This window comes from Phalaenopsis equestris, unplaced genomic scaffold, assembly GCF_001263595.1.
Source record: "Phalaenopsis equestris unplaced genomic scaffold, ASM126359v1 Scaffold000299, whole genome shotgun sequence".
NCBI classification, from domain to species: domain Eukaryota; kingdom Viridiplantae; phylum Streptophyta; class Magnoliopsida; order Asparagales; family Orchidaceae; genus Phalaenopsis; species Phalaenopsis equestris.
This window is the reverse complement of record NW_018164741.1, coordinates 181,917-199,860: the sequence shown is the minus strand read 5'-3', so window position 1 is coordinate 199,860 and position 17,944 is coordinate 181,917. Positions and strand designations below refer to the sequence as shown.

Genomic DNA, 17,944 nt, shown 5'->3' with positions numbered 1-17,944 from the left:
AGTTTTATTAATGAAAGTTTAAATGAACATGTTGATAGAGTGATATAAGATTTTATAAATATTTATGATGTCTATGGCTTTAAAGTGATTAATGAAGAAGGTAGAACCATGTTAGATTTTGCTTTAGTTTATAATTTTATTATTACTAATATTTTTATTTGAGAAAATAGATGAACATATTATTACGTATAAGAATAGATTTAATATAACACAAATTGATTATTTTCTTATGAGAAAAATAAATTGTCGAGAATATAAAGAGTGTGAGGTCATTCCAAATAAAAATTTAAGTAGTTAACATCGATTATTAGTTCTGGAGTTTAACATGATGAGTTGAAAGATATAATACAATAAAATATTATCATAAAGTTTGACTGGGGCGCCTAAAAGACAAATAAATATTTTTTTATATGTGAATCAATATTTCGAGATTTGAGATTTTCATGAAGAAACTAATTCTATGTGGGATAAATCAACAAACATTATTAAGCAACTAATAAAAGATTTACTTGAAGTATCAGATGGAAAATTTTTTATAAATAAGAATAGTTGGTGATGAAATAATAATGTATAGAAAAAATAAATTATATGAAGTTTTGTTATAAAAATTAGTTTAACTGTAAAAATTTAGAAAATTGAAAAAAATATAAGGTGACCTGTAGGAATTCTAAGAGAATAATTTTTTATTTTTTTAATTCTATTTTTAGTGATATTTATAATATATTAGATACTAAAGACTGTGAAACATATATGTATAAACCAGTCAAACAAAGAGAAAAAAAGTGAATATTTAATTCAACTAAATTGTATTAAAGAAGAAAATCAACATGTACTTTTTTAGAGGAAGATATACAACATATGTGTGTAAGATATTTTGATAAACTTTTCAATGGAGTTTTTAAAAATACGATTGACTTCAGTGATCTTAATATCATTAATAATAATGAAACTTTTAATTTTTACTATCGTATTAGTAAAAAAGAGTTGAGAAGGTTTTAAAGAAAATCAAGGGTGAAAAATTGGCAGGACTTGATGATATCCCAATAGAAGTGTGAAAATATTCAGGAGATTTGAAAGTTTATTGACTTACTAAATTTTTTAATACTATTTTAAAAACTAAAAAGATGCCCGAGGACTAGAGGAAGAATATTTTGGTCTCTATTTTCAATAATAAAGGGGACTAATTATAGAGAAATTAAGTTAGTGTGTCATATATTAAAATTATGGGAGGGTGTAATTGTGTATGGGTTAAGACGTGATACAGAGATTTCTCATGATTAGTTTGAATTTATGGCAGACAAGTCTACTATAAAAGCTATATATTTATTGAGAGGTTTGATGGAGAAGTACAAACACGATAAGGAGATTTTACATATGATTTTTATTGATTTAGAAAATGCTTACGATAAGGTTCCAAGAAAAGTTTTTTAGAGAGTCATAGAAAAGAAAAATGTTGATATGACCTATATTCAAGTCATTAGAGATATGTATATTAGAGCGGTTGCCTGTGTTCGAACAAAATATGATTGACCAAGTATTTTCCTATTTCATTTGGATTACATCAGGGATCAACTTTAAGTCCACATCCAATTGCTTTAATTATTGATGCTCTTACTAGACATTTACAGGAGGATGTACCTTAGTGTATGCTTATAATTGATATTTACAGTAGGATGTACCTTGTGGATAAGACCAGAGAAAGAGCTCAGAAAACTTAAATTATGGAGGTCTTTATTAGAGTCTAAATTCATTCGGTTGAGCAGATCTAAAACTGAATATATGGAATGTAATTTTAGTAGTAGTAGATCTAGTGACAGAGTTGTAACAATGGATGATCACACCATTAAAAGAAGTGAAGTTTTAGATATCTCGGGTTTATTATTCAAAGTGATGGTGATATAAATGGGTATGTTATTAGTATAATTCAAGTTGGATGATTGATGTAGTGCAGTTTCATCCATGGATGTCCACTCCATTTTATGGTCTATTCGAATTCAAAATTATGTCTCGTGATTCATAAGCATTTCATTGAAATGCGTGCAAGTATAGGATGCATAAAATTTGATGCAGTAGATTATGCATTTTATGGTGCTTCAATTCACAATTTTTTTAATTTACTTTGTCGCATGATTTATAATTTGTTAGGCCACACACATTTGCCTTTTGCTTAAACACAGATACTGACCTCATATCTAGCAATTGTTCCAGATTTTGGCTTGTTGATCAACCTTCTCTAACTGCTAAAATATAACGAAAATATAAGTCTACTTGTCTGAAATTTTATGTTTGCTTTATACAGTTGAGGCCTCATATCCATCAGATTAATTTGGTTTAACATTTTTTTCGCTGATTGCCTTAGGTTGTTTTATTGTTTTGGGTATTTACATACATACCACACAATTCTTTTGAATTTTCATATTTAGCACCTGTACTTTGATATTTACTGACATAACAAACCAATCTTTTATATCACATAAGAAGTACCACTGCTGCTAACTTTTTAAGGGGAAGTACACACCTTTTCATAGGTTCATGACAGCAAAGTTTTATAAATACGAATATCAAACTTTTGGTGTTAGATATGTAAATACAAAAGGAATTTTGTGTTATGCATGTAAATTTCCTTTTTTTTCCATAAGCTGTTCCTTTCCAACTATACTTACTATTGTGTTACTGTTTTTTCTGTTCTAATTAAAAACACCATTTTCAGCCACAAGAAAAAACGTGCTAAACAGGTTAAAAAGTATATGCAAAGGGGATTGTTGGATCCTGAGAAAGTTGATGCATTCTCTCTCTTTGTTGAAAGTACAAATATAACTTACTGCCTCTACAAGGATTCAGAAAAGAGTGTTGGGCAATACCTTCGGCATGTGCATTTTACAGGTTTAGTATTTTATATTAGAGGAATTTACATACATTCCACACAATTCTTATGTATTTACCAAAGTTTAAAAACGTAAAATCGGGAATCGAGGCGTTTTGCTCTAGCAAGGTGAGGTCTCAGTCTTGAGCTGAATCGAGACATAAGCCTCAAAAAAGAAAAAAAATATACTCATAAAATTAAAAATAAGTCATGGGTATGATATAGATCATTGATATGTTGATTTTATTACCATCATAAAGACATAAATCACAAATCTAAATCTTAAATATTGATATAAAATAGAGGTTTAAATTGTGATTAAATGTGTGCATTCACTTTAAATTTAATTATTCCATGAAGCTCAAGATCCGTTGCAAAGTCATCCTTTTTTTCATCATCTTTAAAAGAATCATCATATTTATTATCATCTAATTATATCTCATTTACAACTTTAAAATATTATTCATTAACTTTAATTTTTTTTCTTATTATCAATTAATTTGAAATCAAATATAATGTTAAACAAAATTATAAATTAATTTTTTGAGGCATTGTATTAGATATAATATTATATATATACCTATAACTTGATGGAGGCGTTGTCTCAAACTACAATTTCAGATGAAAAAAGCCTAAGCCTCAGTAGTGGCAGCGAGGCTTAAGCCTCTAGGCTTTTTTTTGAGCCTCAGTTCGAGGCGAGCCTCAAATTGTAAGCCTCAAACACTTTTTTAAACAATGGTATCTACATATCTAACACCTAAACATTCATATTTACATGCATACCACTTAAATCCTTAACATCACATTAAAAAATCACTATCACACCTTTTTAAAAGTGAAATGCACATTTTCATGCATATATTTATGACACCAAGGTGCTATAAGTATAAATATCAAACTTTGAGGTAAATACAGAAAAACCGTGTGGTATTTATGTAAAATTCCATTTAAGTTATCCATTGACATGATTTTTGTGTTAAATGGATTTTTTGTTGAAATTCCTATTTGCCCATTTAGGATTTTGAGGCATTGACTCCAAATATTCTTGCAAGAACAATCGAAACTGTTGAGGGTGGAGGCTTGGTGATTCTGTTGCTTCATTCTTTGCCCTCTCTAACTAGTCTTTACACTATGGTGATGGTATGATATCACATTCTTGGTTTAAAAATTCAGTACAGTTCAAGCAGTTGTTGGAGTTTTGTTGATATTTATTTTAATTTTGAAATTTCTAGAATTTGATTATTTGTTTACTCCCTTCAATGTTCTTTAGTTTTTTGTTTTATACGGATAAAGAAATTATTGAGTTTAAGTACGTGTTTTTTGATTTTTAGTTTTTTTTTATTTTTTATTTTTTATTTTATTTTTGTTATGGGGAGGGTGCCTGTACTTTATAGGAGTTTTGGATAGCTTTCCTCCTTGGGATGAAAATCTGTGTTATATTTGATTAAGTATTTGCTGTGTATGAAGGAAATGTAAATCTCTTAAAAATGGTTTTACACAAACTTAATGATGCATGCAAATAACATGTTAAGTTGGTACACTATTGCACTTTATAGTTTATTATTATTAATTTTTTGGTAAATCTAATTACTCAGCACACTAGTCATATGTATTTACATATCTCACACCTAAACTTTCTTATTTACACAGCACTTTGGTGCTTTAAAATATGCATGAAATGGTGTATGACTTTTAAGAAGTGGTAATAGTGATATTTTTTTGTGATATTAATTTTTAAAGATTTGAGTGCTATTGTGTAAATATGAAAGTTTAGGTGTGAGATATGTAAACATAAGAATTGTGTGTGTATGTAAATGCCCCTATTTTCTTTTAAATACTCCAAAAAAAAAGTATCAGTAGTGCATGAAAAAGTGACGGCTGTCATGAACTTACCATTTTGAGTTTTGAATACATATCAGTCACGTGTTTGCCGTTCTACAGCTAAATCAGGATGAATATCTTTTTAAGCCCTCGTCTGACCTTGTTTTATGGATCATCCACAGTGTAGTGGAATGCCATGGTGGGAATATCACCTCATTTTCACTTTATATGATTTGTCATACTCTTCTGTCTTTCTAAATACTTCGCCGCTGTTGTGATGATGTTGATTATCTAATACATTCATTATTTAGTTATTAAGATTTGTTCACCATGTTGTGCAACCGCATCCCTTACATTTTGGGAAATTTACATACATACCACATAATTCTTATGTATTTACATATCTAACACCTAAATTTTTTTATTTCCATTATAATACTTTGATGTTATCAGCATATGCATGAAAAGTTGTACTTCACTTTTATAAGGTTGATAATAATAATATTTTGGTTGTTATGTTGAAGTTTTGAGTGACATGCCTTTAAATATCACCGTTTAGGTGTTAGATATGTAAACATATTAAAGTTATGTGGTATGTATGCAAATGTCCTTTACTTTTTTTCTTGATTCTTGTCAGTTTTATTTTGCCAAATCTAGATTTCATTGTTCTTATTCTTTAGAGTGAGCTTAGTTTGGCAAAGCAAATTAATTATAGAAGTAAAAGACATTTTTTTCACTCCCCTTTCTGGTCAGTGACCGAAATTGTAACTTGGAATAATATGCCTTATTAATCCAGCTTAAATACATTTCAGCACTGCTAGATTTATGTGGTATTACTCTCGGTTGTGGGATATGTTGCACAGTTGGAATGGCTCTTTGATCGAACCTTTTTCCTTAAATAAACCACAGAATGATTATTAATTTATTAGTGTTCTAACTCATACCCGTAATGAGATTTTTTTATTTATTACCATTTTCAAGTTAGTTTCCTACCTAGTGTGATTATTGAAGAAATTATTTGCTAGACATATTATTAAAGTGCTGAAATTGCTCCAAAACTGTTTACATTGGGTCATTTTAATCCTAGAGTCTATAAAAGTGCTAAATTAGTCCCAAAACTTTTTAATTGTTGTTGAAAAAGTTATTCATGGGGATTATTTCAGCCCGTATTGCAAAAAATTAGGGGACTATTTTTACACTTTTTTCATTATATATTGTGAAATGAGACAATAGTTTGGTTTTGTAATTTTGATATCAGGATGTCCATGAACGGTTTAGGACGGAATCTCATTCGCAGACCGTTCCACGGTTTAATGAGCGTTTCTTGTTATCCATTGCATCATGCAAGGCGTCTCTTGTTGTGGATGATGAGCTTAACATCCTACAAATATCATCTCATATTAGATCAATCCTTCCGGTGGAAGTTGCAGAGGTAATTGTCAAATCTTTTTTTATATATCGTAAATCAGGAATTTAAAGATGTATTTATGAATTTTTGTAGAGGATTTGGTTTTTCATTTTAAAATTTTTCACATTGCTGTTTTTCTTTTTTTAGAGCGATCATCACAGTAGGGATGATTTTATGACATTTGTTATAATATTAATTTAAATTGTGCATGCATATAACAATGCACTTGATGAATTCATTAAAATATATTCATTTTAATTATGAAATTGTTTTATTTATTTTAACTCTTTTAAAGTATCAAATTTGTAATTTGAGGGATTATTGAAATTTAAGTTATCAGTTGAAAATTTTAGGAGCTATTTGCCCAAAAAAATGTATAAATTGTAGAGTTTGCTAGGCAAAGGAAACGATTAAATTACTCATATTTTAAGGACTAAATTGTAAAAGCATAAGAAGAATAGGTAAAACATGAGAGAAAATGCATCGGAAGTAGAAGATAGATAAACAATTTTTAATAACCTAACATGAATTATATGTTGGGATGTAGATAGAGATGTCTTCGATATGATGGGTTGTATTATTTATAGAGCTGCAACAATGGTTTATGAATTTAAACAATTTAAAAGATTATATATGATTTCTATAAATCTTTTCAATATGCTTCCCATTTATATGGGGATCAATTAAGAATCTGCGGACCAACATCTTTAGGAAATTTTATCGAGTCATTGAAAAAAAAAAGATCTAAGACGACGACAAAAATCATGGTGTATACTTTTGCTCATGTGTTTTTTTTATAATGCAGATATCCCAATGACTGCACAAAATTCTAGAACCCAGTTTACCATAGCTTGTGATTATTTGGTTGAGTATAAAACACTGCAAGAAATAAGAACTTTTACGAGCACCTGATGATTTTATTCTCTCTTCTGTACAAGCAAATATTGAAGATAATGAAAAAATTAAAGAACTGAAACTGCATGGCAATTTTATTATGCATTAATTATATATTCTGTGCTTTTAGTTCGTTTTAACACTCGGAAACTATACTTGTAAATGTCAATAGATCAGTGTTTTTTGTCTTTTACTGATTTGTTTTTGAAATTTATACATTTCTTTCATTTTGTGTCAAGATTTGTAAGATTTGTGCCAAGTGATGATGTACAACGCAATAATTTCTCGATTCGTGAATATTAATATATTTTTATTAGAAATTACTATTAAATTGTTTATTATTGTTGCTTTTCAAGTGAGACCAATAAAACTTCAATCGCTACATAAAGAGCAAAATCTTATTTTTGTGCTATTATCCATCATAAATAATTTGTACATTTTTTATTTAGCTACAAATATGAACAAATAAACATTAACTTACGTCTAGAGTACAAAAACATGTCAGTAAAGAAATAGTGAATGTAAAATCAGTAATTAATTACCCAAAATGTTAAAGAAATAACTAACTCTTGCTTATTTCTTCAATGATTGATTTTTTGAACTTTTAGATCAAACAAAACAACAATCGACATCAAATCTTAAAAAAGAAATTTTTTTGAGGGCAGAAGATGTTGGAATAATAAATCACAGCCAAGGAAGACTCAACAAAATTTTTTAACATAAATATGTGTAGGTATGAACAAATCATGTTAGACGGTTCTCGAAGATGAAATATGATTGATATAATAATGCCTCTTAGCTTCTTTAGTATCAAAACTTTAGGAAGAATAAAATTGGAAGAATAATTTTAATAGTAGTATTGTTGCGTGTATGAAAATATACGGCGGTTGAATAATAGAATATTGTCTTAGTATTGTATGAAAGTCCAACATACACAGATAAAGAGGAAGGATTGAGGTTTTATATGAAAAAATTACACAACTTAGCTCAGTTGAAAAGATGCCTCTACATAGATGTGAGTTACAAAACTTATCTCGTCACTTGAATGGGGGAAGACAATATTATAATACTGTGGGATGTTGACTCAGTCTTTTTTATAAGCGGCAAAGAATGTTAAGGAGACTGCAATGAACTGGCGATGAATGTGATTCAACGATGGTAAAGGTTGAGTGATAGTGGTATGACAATGGCGCCGTTTGCGGTAAAATTAATGGCGTTATAGAGAGAAATCAATGTCTTAGTATTGTATGGATGTACACCACACGCAAAAATAAAAGTAAAATTAAAATCGAAGACATTGAGTTTTTATGTGAAAAACTTATAAAGTAAAAAACTACTAGGCTTTGTCCAGTTGAAATGATTCCACTAATATTTTTTATAGATTACAAATCATGCATCTTTTCATACTCGAAGGAGTTGTTGATATATTATAATAAACACAAATGGAGTAAAATAAGCTCTTTCATGTAAGTTGGAGAAGCTTGTAGGTTTTGGAGTTGCCTTCACGAGATCGTTTGAGGAATGCTTGGTTGTCCTTTAAAAAATGAAGTCATGAGACCAAGAAGTTTAGTGTCATTTTGGTGTGAACGATATGTTTTTATCATAATACAATTCTATGCACCGATAGTGTTGGCACTATGGGTGAGGTGGTTGAAGGGGTTGATATCAGCATCAACCGGAGATGAAGGTTGGATACTGTACTTAGGGCTGCAAATGAACTATACTTTGATAAGTTGATTGTGTCTGGGCTCAATTATAACTCGTTTATAATCATTTAATCGAGTAATCGAACAATTTTGAATACTTTTTAAATACTCGATTATTAAATAAATAAGTTTGAATACTTTGTTGCTCAATTTATTTATGATCAAGAACGGTATCGTTTAAAGCTCGTTAACAAGCACGTTGATATTTTCATTTAAAGCTCGATATTGAATTAAAATTCAATATAAATTTTAAATAAAGTATAATATAAATGAAATAAAGTATGGTTAAATAATAATTTAAATTTAAATTAGTTTTTTATATTATTAACTTAAAAAAATACAAACTAATTAAAAAAAAGAATTAATGTGTTTCACGTGAAGCTCATTAGCAAGTAATTATAAATAAAAATATAATTAAAAATTAATTAAAAATCAAATGAAATTGTAAGTTTCATGAGAAACTCATACGATTACCAAAAAAAGTAATTAAAATAATGAATTAAGAAATTAATGCAAAAAATCAAAATATAATTCTATGTACACCTTGAGCACTAATTGAAAGGTTCAAGCATTTTATCTTGTGCATGCATTTAGGCCCACTTCTAAATGAGATATATTATAGTTGCTATTCAAATGAGAATGCACAACAAAGTTGCTTGAGCACTTCAAAGGCTTGGATTTGTCGGCGGGTGGGAATTTTAGTTTTGTTTAGGAGGTCTCTAACTAAAAAAAATTAATTTCTAAATTTAGTTGGAATATTTTGATTTGTTCCGAGTCAATTGATCACTATTTATCTGCATGCTTAATAAGCTCGGGCTCGACTTGATAAGGCTGAACTTTCTCCTTGATTAAAGTTTGGTAAATTCAAGCTTTAACAACATTGAATTTTAATCAATCGAGCTTGAAAAACTTCTCAAATGCTTGAATCAAGCTCGTACCAAGCTTGAATACATTTTTAGTAAACGTGCTCAAGCTTGAACAAGCTCCAACTCGACTTTCCTTTGCTCATTTGCAGTTATAACTATTGACGAGTGATGATGGTCCTCTAATTAATTATATTTATAGTTGGATGAGGAAGATTAGATGGTTGTAGTTGACCAACAAAGTTTAGAGGACCTTAGTTTTGCAATAGAGACACAAAATTATAAACAAGCGATTGTTATCAGGAGATTGTTGCTGGGGGCCGAAAGTTGTGCAGTTTTAGTCAGGCGATAGGAGTCGAATGACCGCATTCTAGAAACAAAAGTTAGGAGGTTGTAGATGGGCGATTATTGTCTTGCTGCTAAGGTCAGATAGTAAGAGTTGGGCAACTGGAGTTAGGCTGTGGAGGTTGGGAGACCATAGGTGGGAAATATTCAGATGACAGTGGTTGAGACTTGCGACAATCACAAATTTATCTTACTGAAAAATATACCACTTTTTAAACGAGGATCTAATTTTCTTTTTAAAATCAAGTGTTAAAATTTATTTTAGTGAAATCAAAAGGGGTAAATATGTCTAGGGATTTTATTGAACAAGGCATGTAACATGTTCTCAGGAGATGGAAGATGATGTATAAAAAGCGCTTTTTTACATCTTTTATTTAAAAACTTTTGGGCCGATATAACATGAAGATATTATTAATATTTGTAAAAATATTCATTGTTAAATAATATATCACTTTGAAAATGAAGAGTTCTGATTTTATTTCCTAAGTCAAGTGTTAAAGTCTTATTTTATTGAAAATAGAAATGTTTTTTTAATAGTAAGATAGATGACTGCACTGGCTTACGTTTTTTTTTGGCTATTTATGCTTAATCTTTTTTTTTTCTTTCTCTATTTATTATCAAAGGATTCTGAAGGATTATCTGAAAAGGAGCGGGAACTAAAGGATTTGAAAGAACAGTTTCGTGATGAACTCCCTGTTGGTCCTTTAATTGGGAAATGCTGCACATTGGATCAGGTGAAATTTTATCCTCTAACTTTTGTTTTTTGTGCAAAATATCTTGCATGGAGGACTATCTGTTTAATAATTTATCCATTTGTTATACTTGTGTCTAAGCAGGCGAAAGGTGTTGTTACTTTTTTGGATTCCATCCTTGACAAGACTCTTAGAAGTACTGTTGCTCTAATAGCTGCCCGCGGACGTGGCAAATCGGCTGCTTTAGGGCTTGCTGTAGCAGGGGCGATTGTTACGGGGTGAAATTCATTATAGTTCAAGTTTATATTGATTACATTAATTTCAACAGCTTTATATTCTTAGCTGTGGATTAGGATGTTGTTTGCAGATATTCAAACATTTTTGTTACAGCTCCTAGCCCTGAGAACCTTAAAACTCTATTTGAGTTTGTCTGCAAGGGTCTTAATTCACTGGACTACAAGGTTTGAATTTTTGCTTTCTGTTAATTTAGTAATAATGGCCTTTTAACTGGGGTTCTTCGAAATTATCAAGCAGATAGTGCTCATTCTTTCATTTCTATTTATTTCTAATGACTGCAATTTAAAATATTTTCATTTTTCCCTTTTTATGTTTACATGGTGTTGATGTGTTAGACCTTGTACATAGTTCCAATTCGGTGTTCAATTTAAGATATAGGCATTTTATACCAAGGATGTTAAACAAAAAGAAATTGTTGTTGATGATCGCAGTCATTTAAAATGATCCACATAGTCGCCGAGGAAATTAAAATATTAAATAGTCAAGTTTTTGTTAATGTTCCTATCCCCTTCGTACCATAATGTTTAAATGAATGCTACCGGTAGGCTTAGAAATAAGAATTGTAAACAATTGATCTAAGTTCTTTGGATAGTTCTAGTGACTCAACAATTTAAAAGTAATTGGAAGCCTAAAATCTTTGTTCTAATAGTTGCACATTTGTTTTTAGATATTCAAAATTTCAAGTTAAAATTTTATTGAGGCTTGAAATTTTACTTCAATGCACAATTCTCTTCCAATGCTCCAAAGAGGTTATATAAGCTAGATTGCTTGGTCAGCATGGCACCCAATCAGTCCACTTTCACGCGGCACAACAATACTCCCTACATCGAAGCAGAACATAATAGAAGTCAGCATGGTTTCGTTGATTAATTATGCCTTCAACACTTATTCTGATATCCTACTTATCGGAAAAGAGTGAGAGATAAATTTAATCATCTAAAAACATCAGAAATATTATATATCACATTACTACAACTCATATGTTTAGTAAGATCAGCCAGTCAAATTAAGCGGAAACTGTCTAGAACATTTCATTTATATATATCTATAGAGCATCAATTATACATCAAAATATTTGTGCAATGCATATATTTCATCTAATATATTACTCGTTATTCTTCGAACTTACAACAGCTATGTAACAAAATAAAATCACAAAAATGGTCTCATTTTTATTTAGCCTCGATCTTGGTTTTTTTCTCAGGAAATAATTCTAACATAATATTCAGTGAGCTTAGAAGCTTGATAAGATAAACAATTCTATTATAGATTTCAAATAGTATAAGAATTTGAAATAAACAATATGGGCCAGTCTAATTTCTTATACTCTTTATAAAATTGAATTAACTAAACAACAACTGGTCTAAAAATATATAAAATATTTTATTGAGAGAAAAATTCAAGAGAATATTAAAAATTTACAATGTTATAAACACTATTTTTGATATGCAAAGGTGATATCATGCTAGTTTTTATAAATTTATCTTCTCTATTATTTCAATCATTACTTGATATAAAAGGAAACAATTTTGCTCAATCTTAGGTCATATCATGTATTTCAGACCAAGTTCATTGGCCATCATATAAGGACTCACTTTTGTCGTCCTATAGCAAATGTTATAAGTATTTTAGCTTGAGGAGCCATTTACTTTTATATGGGCTCTCCTTTATCGCCTTAATGTACAGGCTTCATATTTATATACGAACTCTCTTTTATCTTCATAATTGTATAGGCTTCATAGTCACATATTTGCTCATTTTTGTCGCTTTAGTTGTATGGATATTCATAAACTTATCATTGCCACTTATCCCCCACAGTATGATATTCCTTAAGGTAGTCACATTTTCATTATTGGACACTATATAAATAGGCTATTTATTTTTGAATTATACCGAACAATTATATTTTTAAATAAGCACTTTACACATACTTGATGCCTTCATTTAAAAGTGTCACCAATTAACATCATATTTTTATAATTATAATACATTTAATTGAGATCCCGTGTCATTAAGATTTATGTATGGTCATTTGTGTAGTGGTAATAAGATGTGAACCCGCATTTTACGATGCAAAGAGCTTCTATTGTGTTGTTCCTATTAGTCTAATTTATATATTAATACACTTGCAAATGTTTAAAAAAATTTGCTTCATGCACTAAATATGTATATCTTACCAAGTTGACGATTGATCTCTGCTAATTGAACACTCCAAAATTTATTTCTTTTGTGTACAATCTCTAATAAATAGTGATTATCCCTATTTGTAATATTTTGTATCTTATAATTTAACTCTAAATAAATTTAATTTGAAATTATACTTTATCTCAAAATAGCACTTCTTCATAAAGGCATTGAGGCATATCACTTTGATTTGAAATCGATTCATTGGAAAAATTACCAAAATTTAGATTCTTTACTTATCTAGTTCTTTTCTTGACTTTCTTTTCTTATTCATTTTCTTTTCTCGCTCTTCTTTTTGTTCTTTTTCTTCCATTTTTTTCCCAGTTTTCTTTCAGTTAGATCCCATTCCAGCTCTTTGTTACACCAGAAATGGAGAGTTACAGGAAGAACTCTCCTTTTTCACCATATTGATAGGAAGAAGAATATAATTGCTCATATGTGTGCCCACAGGGCGATAGATGATAGTTTTTTTATTAGGAATGTGGATAGTTCACACTTCATTTTTTCTTTTGTTGATATTGACTGGGCCCATGTTTGTCTGGTTAGCCCTTTTTGTAATTTTTGTAATATTTTATTTTTTTATAGCAATGCAAAATGCACCTTTCAAAGAAATGGAGAGTTACTGGAAAACATAGTGAAATTCAAATGTTTATACTTTTAAATTAGCTTATTCATTGTTTATGCAATTGTTATCCTAATTATTTTTTTCTTGAACAATCAAACATTTCATTTACAACCGTTGCATGTTAGGATTAGTGAAAAATGGAATTTCCACGATTGTTGCAACTATATCAATGAAATCTAAAATTGAAGGAAAATTTAGTTTAAACAAAACTAATTCTATAACTTCGCAATTTTAGAGAATTTGTATATGCTTCCAGATTGCAATTAGATTGATTTTTGATGATTTTTCGTAATAGTTTAAATTTTTGGGTATATTTTATTTAGAATATTTTGCATTTGTATCTTATAAAATCAGAGTATTAAACAATCCTTAGAGGTTGTTACTTGGACATAATCTTTCCCCATGCACTGACCTTTGCGCTACAAGTAGTTTATCTTAATTAAATCTCAGTTCAGTTTCTAATGTGGTGAATGCTTTCTTCATTTATCTCCTCGAAGAAACCTGAAAATGAAATATATTAGTTAGAAATAAAGTCTATGAAGGCTATCTTTTGGCACTTGGTGTAGATGTGATTGAACATCTTCATAGGCAAACACATCTTTATATGCCAAGCTTTTCCACTAAGACTTTCTATATGACATCATTATTTTTCTGGAATGTATACCTTTTCACAATAGCATTGTTGTTACTTTAATATAAAGTTTTTAAGTCCTAAAAGTGTTGTTTTGTCATCTTTATCCAACTTCTTCAATGTGGGTGCATTGGATCTATTTGCATAAAAGGAAAGGGCTACTTTAAAAGCCTTAGGGTCTGTTTGGGACAATTAGACCGCTACCATAGTTATGTTTAGGAAATTGCTTTATTGCTGTTTTCTAGAAATTTCTTTGATGGGAGCTGATTTTTTCAACTTAATCTGCTAAAGTGCAGTGGTTGTAAGAAAGTTGTTGTCTTATTTTTCTTGAAAAAAAAAATATATATATTTATTATTCCTGCCGCTATTTTCTAAGAAGTTGCTTGCTTCACAACTTTACAATCACTTTTTAAAAAAGCTGTAGTCACCCCAAACAGACTCTTAGTTTTGTACAATCTATTTGATATGTAACAAAGTCTCATAATTTTGAAGTTGATGGCCCCTTTTTGTATCATATTTTTTTGTATGGATGACCTTAAACATTTTTCACAACAAAGAATTTAATAGACTCGAGCAATTCTTGTGATAATCCTTGGGCAATAAGTCAAGCCACGTTTGGATTCTACTGCAAGTGACTTGTTCTTGAGCATTAGTAACTCAACATGGTTGAGACAGGTGCTCACGCTGACTAAGCATTAATGAATATGACTTGAAAATTGGGACATGGAACCATAATAATATAAATTTTTGTTAACTCCTGCTAGTGGAAACCCCAAACTGCCAAGTAATGTTATCACTTAGTGCTAGTGGATATTACATAGCGCCAAGTAAGTTTATCTCTTAGAAACTGATGGTGCTTGATGGAGGATAATACATGTGATCAAATTTTCCGCTGGTTTGAACCATGAGCTTTTTTGTTAAGTCAATTTTTTGCTAGAATGAGGGAGATTCTTTCAAGGAGCCCTTCCAAAGGATCTTTAATGAGGGTTGTCAAATTTTAGAGATCGATCATGAATTTTTATGGGTTTCTTGCTTGAAGAACTCCCATCTTGGCTCATTCTACTTTGCACTATTATGGGTAATTTTTCATTCTTGTGTTGATATAATACACCATGTTGAGGCACATTTCATTACTGATAAAGTCATCAAAGCTAACCACTAACAATCCATCCATCCTACGAACAAGAAAATTTATTCTTTATTGGGAACTTGATGTGTCTAAGAAGCTAGAACAACCTAATGTTCAGGGGCCTCCCTTGGCCTCTTCAATAACCCGATAGCAAAAACAACAACTACAACAATGGATACTTGAGCATAAGCAAGACTTATACTCACCTTAGCATTTATTATGCCGAACTTATTATGTCCTCATATATCAAATTGAATTTGAGCAGTCATGCCCACTCAAGCCAAATTTTGATAACTAGGATTAGTGCGCTACTCAAGAGATAGGCATGTCAATGCCTTAAGCGGGTTATAATTTGACCCAATCAAAGTACTGACTTGATTAGCATGATAAATTGACTAATGTATAGATTTGAAATTTTGGCACAATTAGAAACCCAATCTATTTATAACAACATGTGTCGAGTTTGAAATTACCCAATGACTGTTAAAGATTGTTCTGATGATGATACCATATTTAATCTATACAACAATAGAAATACCAAAAATTATTACTATAAAACTTACACATTGAAAGGGAAATGCAACAATAGAAATAAACAAGCACAACTAAAGTGTATCCCAAGAGTGGTTGAGGTCTGTGAGGTGGGCTCAAATGTGTAGATTGGGGTGTTGGAAGGTGGCAGATTTAGTTGGCAAGGTTTCTCGAATGGGGATGAGCTGCAATAAGGTCTGTTGGGGGTTGGAACAATAACACGGATGCACGGAGGATGGAGTTGGAGAGTTGGGTGGTTGGAATAACGAGAACAACATGGGGAACAATCAGGACAATAACTAGGTAGTGGTGGAGGGTGGTAAGGGCGACAGGAAAAGCTGGGGGTGACAGGGAACGGGAAGTAGGAGGGCTGGAGAACAGGTAGTGGGTAATGGAGAGTGGTCGACATGGTTGGAATGGCTGCTGCAGCGGGGGATGCGAATTAAGGAAGGTGGCAGCGGAGGAGACTGCAGAAAAATAGTAACGACGGTTGTGCGGGGGTGTTTGCAACAATGAAGGTTGACCGAGAGTGAGTTGGGGAGGATGTAGAAGGGTATCAGGAAGATAATTACCATCTCAGGAGAGGGATATAGTCCGAGCACCACCCAAACCCTCAGATCCATCCCTCGAGGGGAGAAAACGGATATTGGGAGTTGTGCTAAACAAACTCATGCCAAAAATAAACTCTAATCTATACTCTAATACAACATATATATAGGAAATAACTATAAATGAATGAAAGAAAAGGAGGAAACTCGCTAAAAATTGGAAAGAAATAAAAAATGAGTCCTCAATTTAGCTCTATGCCATTCACGTTAACTTGTGCACGTGCTTGGCTTAACTCTTATTTCGATATTATAACTGTGGTCGCAGAAACAGGGCTCTCGGGTGGCTCCCCTACCATTCTTCTAGCGTTGGGCGAGCTTCGATCTCGTTTGTCGAAGCTTTTGTCTCCACATAGTAGTTAGTAGGCCCCACTGAAGGCAACTACAATGTTATAAGCTCCCTATAAGCCAAACTTGCAGGCTTTGTGATACCAGAGTTAACCTGAAAATCTAATAGGGGAAGCAAGTTTTATTACGCAAAATAATAGGGTTACAATCAAGACCTTGAAACTGAAAAGCAAATACGAAAAAACACAAATATTCCGCTAGGTGTGAGGCAGGACAACCGATGGAACGACGACAAGGTGGCGACAGGTTAAAGTGATGGAGGAAGTGCGTTGGCAACAAAGGAAAGACATAGAGAGAGAGTGTTTTTGAGCAGGAGGGGTCATGGAAGGAAGCCAACAGTAGGGGACATGCTGGAGGAGCAGAGTAAGAGGAGTGGCGACCACACTAGAATAGTGTAGGAAGAGCGGTGGCAACACTGGAACTGTGCAGGAGTGGCAACAAGTCGGCCAAAGGGGAAAGGGAAGGGAGAATAGAGGAAATAGCCACCACTTTGGAGTAGGATATAGTCAAAGCTCCACCTGTCTTCGGATGCAAACATATCAAGGGAGGAACTGCAGGCAACAAAAAACTGAAAACAAAAATTGAACCCTAATCAGAGAATATATGTATGTATGTATGTATGTATTTATGTATGTATATATGTATGTATGTATGTATTTATGTATGTATATATGTATGTATGTATGTATTTATGTATGTATTTGATAATATGTATGTATTTATGTATGTATATATGTATATATGTATATGTATATATGTATGTATATATATATATATATAGTATAATACTAGGAGGGGGAAGACCCCTACCTTTGGGCGACAACCTTAAACTGGCTAAGTGTCGCCCAACCCCCTGCACGTCCTGGTTGAACCAGTTCAATCTTTATGAGGCAGTTCAACCCAAGAATCCCACGTCAGTTATCCAGGGTTGAGGGAACTGCAGACAACAAAAAACTGAAAGCAATAAATTGAACCCTAATCAGAGAATATATATATATTCAC

At 31.3% G+C, this 17,944-nt stretch overlaps 1 protein-coding gene across 1 annotated transcript in view; it reads left to right on the top strand.

Moving 5' to 3' along the window:
• The window catches only part of LOC110025452 (RNA cytidine acetyltransferase 1-like), a 70,554-nt gene that overhangs the window by 1,566 nt on the left and 51,044 nt on the right, over positions 1-17,944 (top strand). The window contains 7 exon segments of the mRNA XM_020725935.1: positions 2,711-2,843; positions 2,845-2,883; positions 3,881-4,003; positions 5,943-6,116; positions 10,524-10,634; positions 10,737-10,870; positions 10,960-11,053. Coding sequence (XP_020581594.1) covers positions 2,711-2,843; positions 2,845-2,883; positions 3,881-4,003; positions 5,943-6,116; positions 10,524-10,634; positions 10,737-10,870; positions 10,960-11,053 — 808 coding nt within the window.